This window comes from Equus przewalskii, chromosome 10 (genome assembly GCF_037783145.1).
Source record: "Equus przewalskii isolate Varuska chromosome 10, EquPr2, whole genome shotgun sequence".
In the NCBI taxonomy this organism is placed as follows: Eukaryota; Metazoa; Chordata; class Mammalia; order Perissodactyla; family Equidae; genus Equus; species Equus przewalskii.
Genome location: NC_091840.1, coordinates 35547036 through 35566535, shown reverse-complemented (window position 1 = coordinate 35566535; position 19500 = coordinate 35547036). Strand labels below are relative to the sequence as shown.

The 19500-nt window shown below is 37.9% G+C and overlaps 1 protein-coding gene across 1 annotated transcript in view; it reads right to left on the bottom strand.

Moving 5' to 3' along the window:
- USP32 (ubiquitin specific peptidase 32) overlaps window positions 1–19500 on the bottom strand; it is a 215336-nt gene that overhangs the window by 134291 nt on the left and 61545 nt on the right. Inside the window, exon 2 of the mRNA XM_070562389.1 lies at window positions 2002–2129. Within this exon, the coding sequence (XP_070418490.1) occupies window positions 2002–2129 (128 nt within the window). The remainder of the gene's footprint in view (window positions 1–2001; window positions 2130–19500) is intronic.

The window sequence follows — 19500 nt, the reverse complement described above, 5'->3', positions numbered from 1 at the left end:
AATCAAACTACAAATTCAATGCAATCCTATCAAAATCTCCTTTTTGCAGAAATTGGCAAGTCGATCCTAAAATTGATATGTAAATACAAAGGACCCAGAACAGACACAACTTCAACAAGAACAAAGTTGGAGGAATGAGATTGTCTGATTTCGAAACTTACTATAATGCTAGAGTAATCAAGACAATGTGATACTGAAGCAAGGAAAGAGAGAAATCAAAGAAATAGAACTGAGAATCCAGAAATAAAACCTTATGCTTATTAAGGCCAACTGATTTTCAGCAAGACTGACAAGACAATTAAATGGGGAAAGAATAGTTTTTTCAACAAACAGTGCTAGGACAACCAGAGAACTATTTGCAAAAGAATGAAGTGGGACTCCTCACATCATACATAAAAATTAACACAAAATGGATGAGACTTAAATCTAAGAGCTAAAAACTCTTAGAAGAAAACAGAAGAGTAAATCATTGTGACTTTGAGTTAGGCAATGGTTTCTTAGATACAACACCAAAAACACCAGTGATAAAACGAAAAACAGGTAAATTGGATTTCATTAAAATTTAAAAGTTTTGTGTTTCAAAGGACAACATCAAGAGAATGAAAAGACAATCTACAGAATGGGAGAATATATTTACAAATGATGTATCTTATAAGGGACTTGTATCTGGATTATATAAAGAACTCTTACAACTCAAGAATAAAAAGACAATCCATTTAAAAATTGGACAAAAACCTGATTGGATATCTGTTTTTAGGTGTACAGATGTACATATGTAAATCTTTATATATGATCCAAAGAGAGCAGGCAGATAAATCTGACCGAAGTTTTTCCCAGCACCATGAATTACACTGAGTCTGACAGTTTTGACCTTAAGAAAGGAGCCAAGGGGAGAGAAAGGCTGAAGTCAGTATATGTTTGAATTTGGAAGCATCTTGTATTAGTTACTATGGACTCAGTTTAAATCACTTCCTCTAACTGGCATCTTATATTATATCTCATTAAATTGCTAGTTTTATCCTAAAATGAAAAATTCTAAATTCCAAATTTTTATATTATACCAGCATTTAAGACAAAAAAATTAAAAGAAAACAGGACAACGAATTCATACTGAAACAGAGAACCCAATAAATAGTATTAGGAAAAAAGATAACCCTGTCATAAATCCAAATTAATGCCACAAGAAAGTACATAATTTTACACAAGAATACATATAAGAGAATTAATGGAACATATATCCCTACCCAAGTAAAATTAAGACACACACAAAAAAACAACAAATGTAATCTCCATATTATATAGACCAGAAGGTTAAAAAGCACACGACACAGGTTAGAAATAGAACCTGTAACTAATTAGGAATGGTGAATTAAGGTTCTATGTAATATGCCAAGCTTAAAATTTCTATAATTTTCCCTGTTTTATTAATTTTATTCTCATTTCACATTTAGAATGACATAATGCATATCTGTGCATATGCCTATAAAATAGTAAAGTCATTATTTTTAGAAAGGGAATATTTATATCAACTTAGCACATTTTATCTCTATCTAAAAATTTTAGTAGAATTTAAATAAGACAAGTTCTAATAAGTTAGTGTTTCATTTACAAAATTTAATTTTTTAGAATTAATTTAATTAGGTTTTTACTATATGGAAAGATTTTCTTTAACACAAAATTTATAAAACATACTCCCACTAAAAATCACATCAGAGTGATAAAGTCTATAAGAAGAAGAAGTCAGTCATACTAATGGTCCCCTGATTATAATCAGTGGGTTTAAAGCTCAGATGTACAAAAGAAGGAGAATTGTAACTCTGTAGTACTCTCAGTTGGTCTCTAAGAGCACAGTCATATTGACATCTAAAACAAGACCTGTTTACCTACTCGGCAAGAAAATTAACTGTAGCGAAGACTAAATCTGTTAAGACCAGGACGTCCCTCAAGAATTCAGGCCGGTGGATAACTATCTCAAAGGAAAATCTAGAACATAAAGATTACCTCAGCAACTTTTGGAGGCACTCCATCCCCAAGCACTTCCCTGATGAAGCAGTGCTGGCCCATATAATATGAGAGCCCACAGGTCCTCTTGAAGGCATCTTTCAGTCTTTTCAGCTCTACATCTGTAACTGTAATTCAGAAATAGAAGGTGGATAAGAAACCAGAAGAGAAAAAAAGTCTCTCAAAATCTTTACATTTTTTCAACCCAGCTCCTAACAAAAATTGGCAAACATTACATCTCTTTCCAGATAAGTAAAAAAACTCAAAGATATTTTGTCATAATTCTAATATTTTCAAATCTAATCTAGAAAATAAATATGAAAATTCGTGACCCACTATCTTCCAATGACAGAACATTAAATTATGCATACAAATTTTGGGGAGGGGCAAGGAAGAGGTAGCAAGTGTTTCAAATTAGCAGGTAAGTTAAATGGCATTAGTTTCTGGCATTAATATGTTTTCAGAGGCAATGCACACATTTCCTTTAGGATAAAAATTATATTATTTGTACTCCTTGATCAAGTATCTATCCATGTGGATGACAGTCTCCAAGTTTAGCTTAGATTTTGTCATCATTTACAAAGAAAGTAATCTATAAATAGATGATTCTAACAACCTAAAATTGCCAGACACCCACTATCAAAAAAAAAAAATTACTGAGCCATTACTTTATTTTAGGCATTGAAGAATTTTTTTTCACTGAATAGAACAATCTACAAGGACAAAAAAATAAATACTCTTTAATATTACACCATCAGTACAATGACCACAATGGAAGAACAGAAAATGGTACCTTTAGCCCGTGGCAGAAGAAAGAGAAAACATCCGCACAGAGGATGATTACATAAAATTTTAAAGGCTAATTCAAGCAAAAAGGACAAGGGCAAGCCAGGCAGAGATAAGTTTGTTTCAAAGTACAATAAAATATACAGCATATGGACAACTCTATGTTACTAGCACAAAATAAACAAGGCAGGGAGTAGTAAATGATAAACCTAGAAAGGCAGTCATTGACTAATTCATAGAGATTCTCTTTTGTCATAAGGAAGGGATATAGTCAGATATAATTCAGATACAAACTCCAGGCAGACAGGAAACAGGGCACAGTCAGATACAATTCAGATAGTTCACTCTGGTAGCAGTGTACAGAACAGAACAAACCTGGAAGCAAAAAGGAGACTGCTACTACAAGAACAAAAGGAGCTAAATCTGGGAAGCATCTAAAAAGAAAAGTCAGTAGAACTTGCAGCTTGACTGAAAGGAGAAGCAATCTAGAATAATATCCAGGATTCTAAAACTTGAAGGATGGTATGATCATGGAGAAAGGGAATGTACGGAAAAGAGTAAGTAAGGAAGAAAAGATGATAAATTCTGGTAAGGACCCATTGAATAAGAACCTTTGGGGGATCCATTGGGCTTTTACAATTAGGAGTATAAAGCTTAGGAGAGCTTAGAAGTCATCAGCATATAGGTGGCAATTAAAACCATGAATTAGAAGCATAATGAGACAGAGACAAAACTGAAAGAAACCAATGCTTACAGTGTCTGCAGAGGAAGAAAAAAATACCCAAAGAAGATTGATAAGGAATAGCTAGAACATGAAACACAAAAGAGTGTAGTCTCCAAAGAACAGGAATAAGAGACTGGTCCACAGCCTCAAGTAAGGCAGAAAGGACCACCAACTTAAAGACTGAAGCATGCCTGGCACATAGATTATCATTCAATAAATGTTTGTCATAGGGAGGGAAAGTCCAGGGTTTAGCAACATGGAGGGCAATGATGAAACAATGAGAACTAATACTTGAATAAGTAGCTAGAGAAAAGTGTGAATATTAGATGCTTAATTCTTTAAAAATTGGACTCACAATATTAACACCCCCAATAGACTGACAAAAGATTTTCACATATTGAAGTATATGGGGTAACCATCCGGTTCAAAACCGATGAGCCTTGAACTAAGAAACCTGACTTATGGCCTATCAAACATACACTGTACAGCTGCTTTAACCATTCAACAATGCACTCTCTTAAGAACGCATACTTCCCCTCCTACATCCTGTTAGTACAGCCCATTAGTTCCTTTCCCAGCATCAGGGTCATGTCGACCTGCTAATTTGCAACTAAATACCTCTTTCAAACTTTGATCAAACGTATCCTGGGTGTGTTTTCTGTTCTAAAAAGGTTTAAGACTGTACAGAAAACCATCCTTTTCCAGACCGCTTTCTAAGGCCTTTCAGGGTTTTAATCCTCACTCTGGCTCAAGTAAAATTTACCTTATCTCTCTTATCTATGGAATGGTTATTGGTTATTTTGTGTCAACAATACTACTTTTTTTTTCCTTTGGAGAATGCAAAAGTGAAAAACAGAAGAAAGCTCATCTCAGAAATTACTGTAATGAAGAAGAAATTACTTCAGCTACTGGAATACCTAATTCTTCAAGACGTCTAATTTTCATTAATGGCTTTACTAACAAATTAGGAGGTTCGTAGTCTAAGAGGAGAAGAGAAGAAAATTAATCACTGGGATATAAAATGATAATTTCATACACTGTTGGTTACAGATTATTTGAAGGACTGTTTGGTAATATGCTAAAAGTTAGCAATCTGATAACTAATAAATTTATTCATTTATAACCTGAGAAAATGTATGCATAAGCTTTTTAAAGCGTTTATAAGAAGCAAACAACATCCATTAACAAAGGACAGATTAGATAAATTATTGTATATGCTTGAAATAGAATATCAGACACTAAAATATTGCCACAGATCCATATTTACTGAAAATAAACCCACTAACATTTAATCTGCAGACAAAGTACATAAAAGTTCACTATACAAATGAAACTTTGAAAACTTAAAAAATAAAAATTTAGGCAAGACGGAAAATAGAATAGAATCAAGTCTAGTAAAATTTTAAGGTAGGAAAACATAATATTAATGTAGTTAGTTTTAGAAAGAACAAGCAATTTCAGGAAAAAATGAAAAACTGAACAAGTGTTTTTTTCTCTCTCTAGGTTTCACTAAAGTTACAGCAAGAATTGAAAAAGGATATAAACTCACAAGGACAAAGAGAATAGGAGAAGAGAGAACTGAGGACCTAAGAGATGGTCAAATTTTTCTGGTGAACATTAAGTTTCTGGAGGAGTGGTGATTGACTTAAGTAGACCAAAGAAAGCTGAAACTTAAGCACTAGCAGCTGAGAAATGTGAACAAGAAGCAAACTAATTTATCCTGCCCAGAGCACCCAAAAAAGGCTCAGGAACTGATGGTACCAATTACTACAAAAGGCAGAAGGGTAAGAAGAGACTAGTTGAAAGCCTATGTGAGGAATGGTCAGACTCTCAAGTCCCTTGCAGCACGATGCAGTCAAGCACCAATCTACCACCTACCCACACAACCACCACTGTCACGCCAACCTTTCAGATGTAGATATATATCAAAAGACTGGAGATACATTCCCTGGAGAAACTGAGACAGAAAGGCTCCATACATGGAAACACCAGATTTAGCTGACAGCTATAGGAGGGATAATGAGGTATGAAAAAAGGTGAAGAGTAAGTGAGCATTTGCATCTAGCCACCCTCCCTTTCCCTACTCTGACATGTACACCACCTAGGCAGAATAAAGGAAGATTCTTCTCTGAAGAAAGTAAATGATGCTAGGCTAAAGATCTACTGCTACTGACATGGGGTGAGGGGAAGGTCTCCATTCCCCCTATAGAAGTGGCTGGGTTCTTAACTAATTACCCGACAGGAAAACCCACAAGTCAACAAGTCATATAGTCAAACACCTAAGTCTTCCAATCAACTTTTTTTTTTTGCTTTTTTTCTTAAAGATTGGCACCTGAGCTAACAACTGTTGCCAATCTTCTTTTTTTTTTCCTGCTTTTTCTCCCCAAATCCTCCCAGTACATAGTTGTATATTTTTTTAGTTGTGGGTCCTTCTAGTTGTGGTATGTGAGATGATGCCTCAACATGGCCTAATGAGCGGTGCCATGTCCGCGCCCAGGATTCGAACCAGTGAAACCCTGGGCCGCCAAAGCGGAGCGTGCGAACTTAACCACTGGGCCACGGGGCTGGCCCCTCCAATCAACCTTTTAATGCATCACTCAAAAATAAATGAGGAGTTTGGCAGTTCCTATAAAGATAAGCACACACTTACCCTATGACCCAGCAATTCCACTCCTTGTTATTTACACAAGAGAAATAAAAACACTGCACAGAAAAGTACATTGGAGCTTTATTATTAATAGCCAAAAAACTAGAAATAACAACCCCTTGTCCATGGACAGGTAAATAAGTAAATGTGGTATGTCCATAAAATGAAATAGTATTCTGCAATAAAAATGAAGAAACCACTGATTCATGCAACAACATAAATGAATCTCAAAAACTACGCTGAGTAAAAGAAGTGAGACACAAAAGAACATACACTATACGCTGTGTTATAGGAAAGTCTTAAAGGGCAAAACTAGCTATGGTAATGAAGATAGGGATTGACAGATAACAGAGTGAGGGGTGTGTGGGTGGGATTGTAGGCAACAAACTGCAAAGAGGTAGGAGGGAAGTGATGGAAATGTTTTATATTTTTGACTGGGTTGGTGGTAACACAAGAGAATACACTTGTCAATACTTATTAAACTGAATAATCAAAATCTTTGCATTTTATTGTATGTAAATTATGTATCAATAGAGTGGACTCTCAAAAAATGAAGAGCCAAGGAACACCAAATATTGAGGAAGATTCCAACAAGAAAGGTACCAAAACAAACAAATAGGGGAAAGAGGGGTGAATGGAAATAATGAAGAAAGAAGAAAAAAATACTAAAACCTCTAAAAAGTCTTAGAGAAGAAGAAAAAGAAAATTACATCCAAGTAAGAATACAGTACTATAAAAATATAACAATGAGAAAGTAAAAACAATCTCTTGCACCCTTTCCCAGCAAGCTACAAGTGGATGTGGTACAACAAAATGAGGAGGCAAAGAAACGAAAACAAAGGAAACACTGACTGGAGCATGAGCGAAAAGTGAGGTAAAGGCAATTCCCAGGATGATTATGATCTGATATCTCAGGATAACAACTGTGCAGTAGGCCTAGAGAACAAGATCACATTAGAAATGAAGAAGGGCTCCAGAATAAAAAAGGAGAGCGGGACAGTAAACCAACTGACACATCTGACCATGATGGGAATAGCTTTAAGAGGTATTTCACCGTCAAAAAATAAATCTCAAGGACTGGTTTTATTTTAGGTTTTTACTTCAGGTTTTCCTTAAAAACATAAGGAAACGGAGAAGTATTTCAAAATATACCTCTAACACTCTGTCATGAGAATTAAGAAACCAACTAGAATCTCACTGAAAGCTATAGGGACAAAACCATAATCCCTCCTCAAACAGGAAATAAGTGTGAACAGAAAACAAGAACGAGAGAACACTAAAGGCAATGAATCAAGGGAGAAATTTTTCTGAAACAGGTAAAACAAAGACTATGGTGGTCACTGCTGAAACAGAATCCTTCCAGTAAGACTCTCCTGAAAGCAAAAAATAAAGATTAAAAGCTACTGAGCCCTTACTTATCAGATGCCCCAACACTGTGCTAGGCAAAGAGGAACACAAAACTAATGAGACATTCAACTCTGCCTTCAAGGAACTCACAGCTAAGAGACAGACGCATTAATAATGACAATATAGTTGTGCACAGAGGAAGAAGACCTAAAAAGGGGGGAAGAGTGCTCTGAAACTACATTACTAAGCACAACTTAGAGCAAGAAAGCTAACTACATCTAGTGACTACTTGCATGTATACTTCCTATAAAGATCTCCTTATTGTGAATTCTTCTTAAATTCGATCATCTATAGCACGACACTCTTTTTTTTAAATAATAAATCACCTTTATTTTTTTTCCCCCCAAATCCCCCCAGTACATAGTTGTATATTTTAGTTGTGGGTCCTTCTAGTTGTGGCATGTGGGATGCCGCCTCAGCGTGGCCTGACGAGCAGTGCCATGTCTGCACCCAGGATCCCAACCAGTGAAACCCTGGGCCATTGAACTGGAGCTCGCGAATTTAACCACTCGGCCATGGGGCCGGCCCCTATAGCATGACATTCTAAAGACCTATTTGATCTGTAATAAACCTAACATAGCAACTTATCAACATAAACAACTTAATCACCAGCTATAAATAATGTTTTTAAGAGAAAATTGTAGTCTTCTGGGATAAGATTTACACATTTTACCCATTGACTGTGACTAATGTGTCTGGATTTGAGTTAACTGTTATGGGACAGAAAGCAGATAACTTCAGGAATTCCCCATGTGGTTTAAGGCCTTCAACCTCCTCACTTGAATGGGACAAAGAACAGCCCTTAAACATAAACAATGGTGCTAGCCCCAAATTTGTGCTTCCTGGACACCCTCCCATCCCAGATTTTCCCATTCTATTTCATCACTTGGTTTTCAGAGCTAGGTGAAGGCAATAGTGTACTTTGGTGAGCTAAGTGAGGAACACCGAATTCACTCTAGGCAGTCTATGTCCTGCTGAAGGACTTCATATTCAGGGCAGTAGGTGCTGACAAGCAACCTGCGCTTCTTCAATACTCTCCACTATTTCTGAACCACATTCCATCTGATCCTTTACCAGCACTATCAATAAATATTACCTAAAAAAATGAAAATATGTGCATAATTCCAGAAACATAAGGCATCTTCTTAATACATGACTATTCTCAGACCTGACATTGGGAAGAAAAGCTGTACGAATAAAAATATTCTGTGGCTCCTTTGCTCTGGAACACAAGTTCAGGCATAAAAGGAATTACTAGAGGTAGTAAAGAGTGATGATGCAAAGCTCAAAAACTGAAATACCTACAGGGACCAGGATGGTAATATAAATGGTGAAGCGGGCCAGGTACGGTCTGTGATACCCTAGAGGCACATATCTCTTCTACAGGGTGTAGGTGCTACTAAGTTCCAGGCATTTGCGGCAATGTGGCAATAAAGAAACCAGGAATATGAATTTAAAAACCTCTCTACTTCAAAAGTGTTGATAGCTAATTTTTAAGAAATTTTAAACAACTGGTTATGGCCCACCAGCTGCTAGGTTTTAGCAACCTCTGACCAAATAGTTAAGGGCACACACAAAACATACATATGTTCAAATCCAACACTGTCACTTGGTAGCTGTGAGAACATGGGCAAGTTACTCTGTGCTTCAGCTTACTCATCCGTAAAATGGATATAATACCACCTAATTCCTGGCAGTGTTACAAGGATCTAATGAGAATATACACATATAAAAGGACTTAACAAAGACAGGAAAACAATGGATGCTAAACAAATGATAGTCTTGGAGGAGGGGATTTTTAACAGTAATGAGAGTGTCACCTGCTTTCACTTTCTACTCCTAAGTCTGGAGGTGAGTGAAAATGAGGACTGGAGAAACAAGTAAAAGCCAAACAAACAATAACAACAAATTTTTCTGCCTCTATCGTCTTTTTTCCTTACCTATAGACCAAAATTACCATCTCAGCAGACCCAGCTGCTATCTAACACTGGAACAAAGGGGAGGGAAAGAAAAGGCAGAGAACAGAAGAGGAAGAAGAGAAATGTCAAGAAGAGGAAAGTAATTTCTGCAGCTTTGACAGACAACCAACAGGGAAGAGTACTGTCAGTCATTGTAAAGAATGTACCCAAGTCACCTGTATTAGATTTGAGCATGAGTGCTGTCTTACTCAAAGCCAGGTTAAGTCACATTACTATGAGTATTCATAAACACTTTAAAAGGTCACTAACATCCCATAAAATTATAAATGAAATCTTCCTTCAGAAAAGAAAGTTTCCTATCAACATTACATAAAAGCAGCAAGTCAGGAGTCACTTGGTCTTAATAGATCAAATGTTCACAGTCTGGTAATTCTGCTGCATTCACCGGCTACAGGTTGGAATAAATATGATATTTACTCAAAAGCATGGTACATTTATTTCCTATATTTACTACATTTATCTATAAAGGTTCTTAATCATAGTTGAACTAAAGTCTCTAAGAAGTCAATATATACACATTTTACGAATGTAACAGATTAAAGAATGGGGCTTTTTCTATTTAACCCACAGATCAAACACCAGATTAGTTTAGAGTTCACTAAATCCAAGATTTCTCTAGAAGGTATTTTTAAATTTGTTTTAAAAATACAAACAAGAGCAGAAAAAACATTTCACAGTTTTGTTTGTCTAGCAGTTTCTAGTTACACAGTAATCCAAGTATATTCTGAGTGGCCCATACAACTAATTACATGAAATATCATGAAAACTGAATAAAACTGTGCATTTTGCCTAATTTTATATATATATATATATATATATATATAGTAATTGGCAAGAGTTTGTTGGGTGTTACGGGAGATACAAAAATAAGGTATTGTCCTTGGTTTTAAAAGCTTAAAATCTGTCAACAAATATCTGAGTGTTTATTACAGGCCAGGCACTGTGTTATACCTTTATTCCATTAGTTCTTAACCCTGGAATCACCTAAGGAGCATTTAAAGAATACTGATGCCTCCACCCCAAACCAAAACATCAGAGTCCTGGAAGTAGGGCCCAGGGATTCGAATGTTTGCTAAATAAGTGAATGCATAATTAGCAAATAACAACACTACATAGAATGTAATAAAAAGCCTAAGGGGTACAGACAAGTGCTACTGGAGTACAGAAGAAAAGATTACCAGGGAGGAATCTAGGAAAGTTTCATAAAAAGGGGGCAGTTCTCATGCTAGAAAATCAAGAATGAGTACAAGACAGAGAAACAAATACAACACGTCAAGCATCAGGAAGGGAATAAGCAATGAATGGCACAGAGGTCAGAAGATGTTAGGAATGGTTGGTGGACAGTTTGAGAGGCTGGAATGTAAGGTGTGGGGACTCCAAGAGAGAAAAATATGGAAAGAGAAGGGGAAGGAGTGTCTAGGGTGATAAATATGCTAATCAGTTTTTACTTTTTCAGGAGTTATTCTGGTCAGAGTGTGAAAGAAGCATAATAAAGTGTAAAATTTTTAAATTGGGAATTTAAATCTGGAAGCTACTAAAAAACTAAATCTGACTTAAGAGTTCTATTAACTCAGAGTTAATACTCTAATAAGTCAGAGTTAGCTCAGAGTTCACATAGCCACAACATATTCCACACTGAAAAAGTTTACATTTAGAAAAAGACACCTGGAGAGACATACATCAGCCCTCATACAAACCCACCCCACCTCATTTTATTTCATTTTCTGACAACAGAGAATAAGGAATAAGGGCCACTGGGCCTCAGTTTGAGATCTCCAGCATTATGGAAAAATATTTACCAAAATGCCCACTATCTGTTCCTTGGCCAAAGAAATGATGCACAAAACAGAAAGAGGACAAGATTGAGAAAAGGGAGGAAAATAGAAGAAAAGTTAGCCAAATTAAAAAAAGAGAAAGATTAGAGAGAAAATATTAGACAAAGAGCTAAAGGAAATCAACATACATTTCATTGGTATCCCTAATAAAAAAAGTTAAAATAACAAAAATCTCACTTCTGCCATAATCACAAACCTGCCCAGATTCTAAAGGAGCAATCATAGATTCCACTTCTCATGAGAGAAGTGTCAAAGTCACACTGTAAGCAGCATGTGGGATGGGAGATATTGTCATAGCCATCTTTTGAAAATATAATCTGCCATATTAAATGAATAATAAGTATTACATTTATATTGGGTTTTCTTTTTTCCATAGGCACCCAAAGAATTCTACATCTACTCCCCTTTTAAATATTTGCAAATCTCTGCAAGACAAGTTAGATACATAAGTACTAAAGAAAATGGTACTTCAGGAAAAGAGAAGTGCAACTAAAGAAGTTAATCCTAAAGTAGTTAACCACACAACTCTCTTTCAGGAATACTAAACCATTATAGAGGATTATCTCTAGCCAAAGACAGAACTAAAGATTTAAACTTCCAAACTAACACCTTAGAAAAGGTACAAAATCAACAGAAAAGACATAGAACAAAACCATGTGACCTGCTACCTCATTGGGAGAAATCAAAATCCCACCTGTACTACATCTGAGAGCACTATTTCAGAGACTGGGAATAACCCAGCCTCAGAGAAAACAAGGGTGGGGGACGGGAGGGGAAGGGTAGGAGATTGTGATCTGTTTCCTCACAAAGAAATTCAGTATCTAAGATCTACCAAAGAACAGCAAAAAAAAGAAAAGAATATACTCCAAAGCAAAAGGATAAAAAATTTTAGGCTAGCTTTTAAGTGACTCACTGATCTGAGGCTCTAAAGTCTATCTAGAGCCTTTCTTCCTGAGAGTTTAAATGAAAAATTTCTCTTTTCCCATAGTCCACTTGGCATTATAATGAAGTATGACTTAACAAGGCAATGGAAACGCTGTCCCTAGGAAAGAAAATCGAAGATAAAACAGAGCTAGAGTCATAACTGCTTTGTCACAGATTCTTTAAAAGGGGAAGGGGAAGTAAAATGTGCAAGAACAAAACAAATCCATTTAGGGGCCAGCCTGGTGGTGTAGTGGTCGAGTTCACGCAGTCCTCTTTGGCGGCCCAGGGTTCACCGGTTCGGATCCCAGGGACAGATTTACACACTGCTCATCAAGCCACACTATGGCAGCGTCCCACATACAACGTGGAGGAAGAACTGGCACAGATGTTAGCTCAGGGCCAATCTTCCTCACAAAAAGGGGAAGATTGGTAACAGATGTTAGCTCAGGGCCAATCTTCCTCACCCCCCAAAAAAAAATCCATTAAAAAATGAATTTACAAAGCAGAGATAGCAAGACCAATTCTGTTTAAGTTTATTTTAAGCAAAAAATATCTTCAAATCATTCGACCAGGGATTTCAGAACTTTCTCTAACTCCGCCATTTTAATGTAGTAGTCCATATACTGCACATGTTCATATGTAGTTCCTAGAGGCAATTCCTAACTGTATGTGGCCTACAAGTAGGCATAACATTCCTCCTAGCTATTTTTAGTTGTACTTTTAGCTGATTTTTTTTCCACCAATCATTTATCAAATATCTACTATGTGTGAGGCACAGTCAAGATAAATAAGACATACTCCCCACATTCTACTACTTCAAATTTAGTAGGGAAGACTGACACACAACCAAAATAACTGCAATACCAGACAGGAAATGTGAAAGTGGAGGTATGAAAATAGAGTCCCAAAATAAGGAGTGATTAATTCTGCTTGAGTTGGTGATTTAAAAGGCTTCCAAGAAGTGCTGACCCTTGAAGAGTAAGGGTTCACTTGGCAAAAAAGGGCAGGACAGTATTCCACGTAAGGAAAACAGATATAAAAGAAGGAAGTAGTAGGGGCTGGCCCCGTGGCACAGCGGTTAAGTTTGCACGTTCTGCTTCAGTGGCCCAGGGTTCACCAGTTCAGATCCCAGGTGCGGACACGGCACCAGTTGGCAAGCCATGCTGCGGCAGGCGTCCCACGTATAAAGTAGAGGAAGATGGGCACGGATGTTAGCTCAGGGCCAGGCTTCCTCAGCAAAAAGAGGAGCATTGGCAGCAGGTGTTAGCTCAGGGCTAATCTTCCTCAAGAAAAAAGAAGGAAGTAGGGGCTGGCCCCGTGGCTGAGTGGTTAAGTTTGCGCGCTCCGCTGCAGGCGGCCCAGTGTTTCGTTGGTTCGAATCCTGGGCACGGACATGGCACTGCTCATCAAACCACGCTGGGGCAGCATCCCACATGCCACAACTAGAAGGACCCACAACGAAGAATATACAACTATGTACTGGGGGGCTTTGGGGAGATAAAGGAAAAAAATGAAATCTTAAAAAAAAAAAAGATAGAAGGAAGTAGCATAGATAATAAGGGAACAGTGAGTAGTTTGATACAAATGGAATATAGCGTGCAAGAAGCAGAGCTGTAGGAAACAATAACTGGCAGATAAACAAAACCCTGACTTTATTCAAGATGATAATGTTCCCAGCTAAAAAGACTAAACTTTCTAGCTTCCCTTGCAACTAGAAATGGCCAATGAAATGTAATAGAAATTGATAGGGAGGACCTCCAAGAACAGTCTTAAAAAGCTCCAGATAGCTAGGAATGTCCTTTTGCTTTTTGTCTCCTTCCCACCTGTAATTCAGAAGCATTGACTGCCTCTCCAGCAGCCATTTTACATTATAAGTGAACTTGAAGTTATAAACCATACACTAAAGATAGTGAGGTCAAAAAGACAGAAAAAGCTTGGATGACCACGGAATTACCATACAACTTCTGGATATCCTATCTCCATATTTGTGTGTGAGAAAAATAAACTCTGTATCTTATTTATCTGTTTAATATTCACCCAAATTTAATCCTAATTGATAGAGGTATCAGGTGCAACGGTATGGTAGGACAGTCTAAGCTATTCTGGAGTTTTAAACAAAGTAGTAACAATCAGATTTATGTTCACATTTGTGTTAATATGTTAAAAAGATTGGGAAAAGACCAGACAAGCAGTTCAATGACCAGCTGAGAGGCTACTGCATTAGTTCAGACAAGAGATGAGGGCCTAAACTAAAATAGGAGGTAAGATAAGGCAGATTCAAGAGATATTAAAGTTGACTGAACAGGGTTCACTGGATAATCAGCTGTTGACAAATAAATATGGCAAGTACTAGGATATATTGGAGAATATGAGGAAGCCATTTTGTGTAAACCTAATTCGGCCTGACCTTGTCTTTCCAAAAGGGCCTGACGTGGCTGTTGAGCATGCATTGTATATCTGCTTTAGAAATTCCCTGTGGCAAGAACAAAGGCCCTTGAGATAAAGGTGCAACTTCCCTCCCGCTCCCAACAGTGGCATTCCCTTAAGCATTAAGCATCTTTCCTTAGGCTAGAAACTGATTGCTGCACTCACCTGTGACCACCCAGCTCAAGACAATAGACTTGCCTCCTGCTACGCCCTCCAAGAGAGCAGACCCACCACCTGCTGTGTCCGTCAAGCGCTGTGCTGACAGGGCAATCTTGTGACTATTATGGGAGGGACATTTCAATCACATGCGAAACATCCTATTTGGGGGTATATAACCACTCTGTATACCTCACTTCTTTGGTGCCCTTTCTTCCTTCAGGAAGAAAGGCCTGGGGCCACGGTCCTCAGATTCCGGCTCAGAATAAACTCACCCAAATTTTCATTTATAGATTGGTTATGGATTATTTTCGTCAACACTGTTAAAGGACAAGAAAGAAAAAGTATCTGTGATGATTTCTAGATGTCTGCTTGGTTCTAAGGTGTAGTCAATGTCATGGATGAAGACACAGTCTGTAGGAGAATTTGAATAATTTGCATTGTATTTACATTTCTGTTATGGATGAAACATATGCATCACTCCCAAAATCCATATGTTAAAGCCCTAACTCACAGTGTGGCTGCATTTGGAGTTAAGAAGTAATTACTGTTAAATGAGTTATATAGGTGAAGCCAATAGGATTAGTGTCCATATAAGACGACTTGGCTTCCTCCCCTCCACCTCCCTCCATGCACACAGAAGAACAGCCACGTGAGGACCCAGAGAGAAGGCAGCCATCTGCAAGCCAAGAAGAGAGTCCTCACCAGAAATCAAACCCTGTCGGAACCTTGATCTTAGACTTTCCAGCCTCCAGAACTGTGAGAAGATAAATTTTTGCTGTTCAAGCCACCTGGTCTACAGTATTTTGTTAAGGCAGCCCAAGCTAATATAGAATTTGGTACTGAGAAGTGGGGTGCCACTATAAAAAACACCTAAAAATGTGTAAGTGGCTTTGGAACTGGGTAACGGGCAGAGGCTGGAGGAGTTTTGAGGTGTATGCTAGAAAAGGCCTAGATTGCTGTGAAGGGACTGTTGGTAGAAATATGGACATCAAAGGTGACTCTGGTGAGAGCAAAGACAGAAATGAGGAACATGTTATTGGAAACTGGAAGAAAAGAGATCTATGTTAAAAAATGGCAAAGAACTTGGCTGAATTGTGTTCATGTTCTAGCGCTTTGTGTAAAATAGAACTTTTGAGTGATGAAACTCCCTATTTAGCTGAGGAAATTTTTCTTTTTTTTTAATGTTTACTTGGTAGCAATCTTCTTTTTTTTTTTTTTGCTGAGGAAGATTCGCCCTGAGCTAACATCTGTGCCAGTGTTCCTCTATTTTGTATGTGGGCTGCCACCACAGCTTGGGTGCTGACAAGTGGTATAGGTCTGTGCCTGGGAACCTAACCCAGGTCACCTAAGCAGAGCTCACCGAACTTAACCACTAAGCCATGGGGCTGGCCTCAGCTGAGGAAATTTCTAAGCAAAGTCTTGAAGACTTGTTTTCTTCTTGCTGCTTTTAGTAAAATGCAAGAGGAAAGAGACAAAATTGAAGGAACTGTTAAGCAAAAAGAACCAGAACTTGAAGATTTGGAAAATTTTCAGCATATCCATTCTGCAAAAAATGATAAAGCTTGTTCTGAAGAGAACACTAAGGGTGTGGGTGAACAACTATTTAATAAGCAGATTAGTATGGGTGTGAACCAGAAATTTAATCACCTCAGCACCTCAGCAGTAGCCATGAATAAAGATAGGATTATACCAGCAGAAACACTGCCAGCTGGGACTAAAGGGAACAGAAAAAAAATGGGACAAAATTAAAGAAGGCTGTCAGACCTCTGGGATTCTACAGTATGGGACAACAGAGTTATCCAGCTACAAAGGTACATTATCCTTCAAGACATGGGAAAACACACTCGAAAGGTGATTCAGAGATGGCAGGGCTACTTCCTCTCCACTTTCAAAAGGTGGGGACTCCCTGCTTGGTGGGTGAGGAACCAAGATACCACCCCCTAGGGCCTTAAGAGCAAGGCCATGGCCCAGTGCCTGGGGGCTGGGCTGCCCCACAGAGCCATGGGGGTGACACTGCCTCCCCAGTGGGCCTGGAGGGCAGTGCATCAAACCAAAGAGGATTATTATTGAGCCTTAACATCTAATGGAATTTGCCTTGTTAATTTTTGGACTTGCTTGGGGTGACTCCTTTCCAATTTCTCCCTTTTGGCATGAGAATGTCTATCTAATTCTGTCCCACCACTGTATTTTGGAAGCAGGTAACTTGTCTCCTTTCACAGGTTCACACCTAGAGAGGCATTCTACCTCAGGATAAATCCTATCTCCAGTCTCATTCATATCCAGATTTAGATGATATTTAGATGAGACTATGGACTTCAGACTTTAGAGTTGATACTGGAATGAGTTAAGACTTTGGGGCTGTTGGGATGGAATGAATGTACTTTACATGCCAGGAGGACATTAATTTTGGGGTGCCAGGGGCAGAATGTTATGGACTGAATGTATATTTTCCCCACAATTCGTATGTTGAAACCTTAACCCCCCTGTAGGTATGGCTGTATTTGGAGTTGGAAAGTAATTTAGATTAAACCAGGTCAGAAGGGTGGGGTCCTGATCGAATAAGATACGATTAGCATCCTTATAAGAAGAGACACCAGAAAGCTTGAGAGCTCACTCTCCTGCTCTCCCCTCAGGCACAGGAGGAAAGGCCACATGAAGGAGCAGAGAGAAGGCAGCCATCTGCAAGCCAGGAAGGGAGCTGTCACCAGAACCCAAACCCTGCTCAAACCTTGATCTTGGAGTTTTCAGTTTCTAGAACTGTGAGAAAATTTCTGCTTTTATAACTATCCAGTCTATGGTATTTTGTTATGGCAGCCCTTGCAAACTAATACAGTTTCTATAGTATTGACAATAAATAAGCCAACTCCTCCTTTCGTATTTAGACAGAGAAGCTATTTAAATGGCCTTTGCAGGATCATATGAAGAGATGAGAACTCACTGTCCTTGAAAAGAAAATAAATGTACTTTAAGGATTGCACCAAAAGAACTCAGTATAAAAGAAGGGCACAATGCTCATCTCTAAATTCTTGTAAATTTTTTTGTCTACAACAATAGTTACCAACCTTTTTCTGCAGTGACTTGCAATGGATATTTTCATTTCCATGGACATTCCCCAAATTCTAGCTGTAACTACACTCTTTTTACTTTCATTCAAGAAATCACATGCAGGGTCTGGCCCCGTGGCCAAGTGGTTAAGTTTGCGTGCTCCGCTGCAGGCGGCCCAGTGTTTCATTGGTTCGAATCCTGGGCACGGACAGGGCACTGCTCACCGAACCACGCTGAGGCAGCGTCCCACATGCCACAACTAGAAGGACCCACAACGAAGAATATACAACTATGTACTGGGGGCATTTGGGGAGAAAAAGGAAAAAAATAAAATCTTTAAAAGAAATCACAGGCATATGTGAAATACACGGAACTTTAATCCACTTTTGCAAAGGTTTATTTTTTTACAAAGTTCAGTACTTCATTATTACTCATTACATGGTTATAAAATATTTCACAATGGACCACAATCCTGTATTCTACACTCCTATTATAAGGCCTTATATCTTAACTTTTTTCGAAAGGTAATGATTAAGTCTTAATCTCCCCAAGTAGATTTTAAGTCTGTTCAAGGCAGAGACCAAGTAATCTATTTCTCCATCTCTCTCATAGAGCCAAGGCAGTGTTATGCATTCAGATTTTTGCTAAAAGATAGGAGTTGCTGTTTTAACAGTCTTGTTCCAAAGGCATGGATGAAAATTTAACAACATGTGAATCAGAGGACAACCAGAGAGGCAAACAAACACTGGGAAATATGCCTTTCACTGCCAAAGTAGGGTAAGAATTTCCAAACACAGAAGAAGCAAAACGCTGAATGTAGCATAGAAATCCCAACCAATATTAATTTATAAATGTGCCTGGTGCAGCTGATCTAAAGTGAATTTACCTACCAAAAGTCTAGCAGGCTACCTATAGCAAAAGCTACTGCAAAGCCACTTCAGGTAGATAATAAAGGGCATCCCAGATGGAATATCTCAGGCAAGAGGTAGCCTACAATTAGCAAGTTTTATGGCACTAGTGACTTTGTCAAGAACACAACTCCACCAGAGTTTCAGAACATATCTAGGGCTAAATGGTGTCATAAGGGTTTTTTCTCTGGTAAGAAGGGGCAAAGCAAAGTTGAAGGGTTAAACTCGCAACATATTCATAACCTTTAATCAAGCGGCACAAAATCGGAAATTCTGAAACTGGCCTAACATCTGTTCTATAAACTGGAATCTTCAACAATATAAATGGATCCATTCCTTCCAAGTAGACTATCACTTTGATTTTAAATTGGTTAGTATGTATTTTAATGGTTAACAAAAAGCATAGAAGGAAAATAGCTCTAAATAATGTAAAAAAAATAATTTTAATGATTATATATTTACTCTTCAAGAAAGATTAAAGGACTTCTGAGAGCCACAACTTTACACAGTACCTCCATAAGGCAGGAAACAAGTTCCCAATTTTTATAAGGGAGGTCAACAGATTGATTTGGCTAATTAAAGACAATGCTAACACTGTAATTACCAATTTTGATCCCTAAGCAATATTAACATCAAAAAAAGTAATGGCTCATAGGAC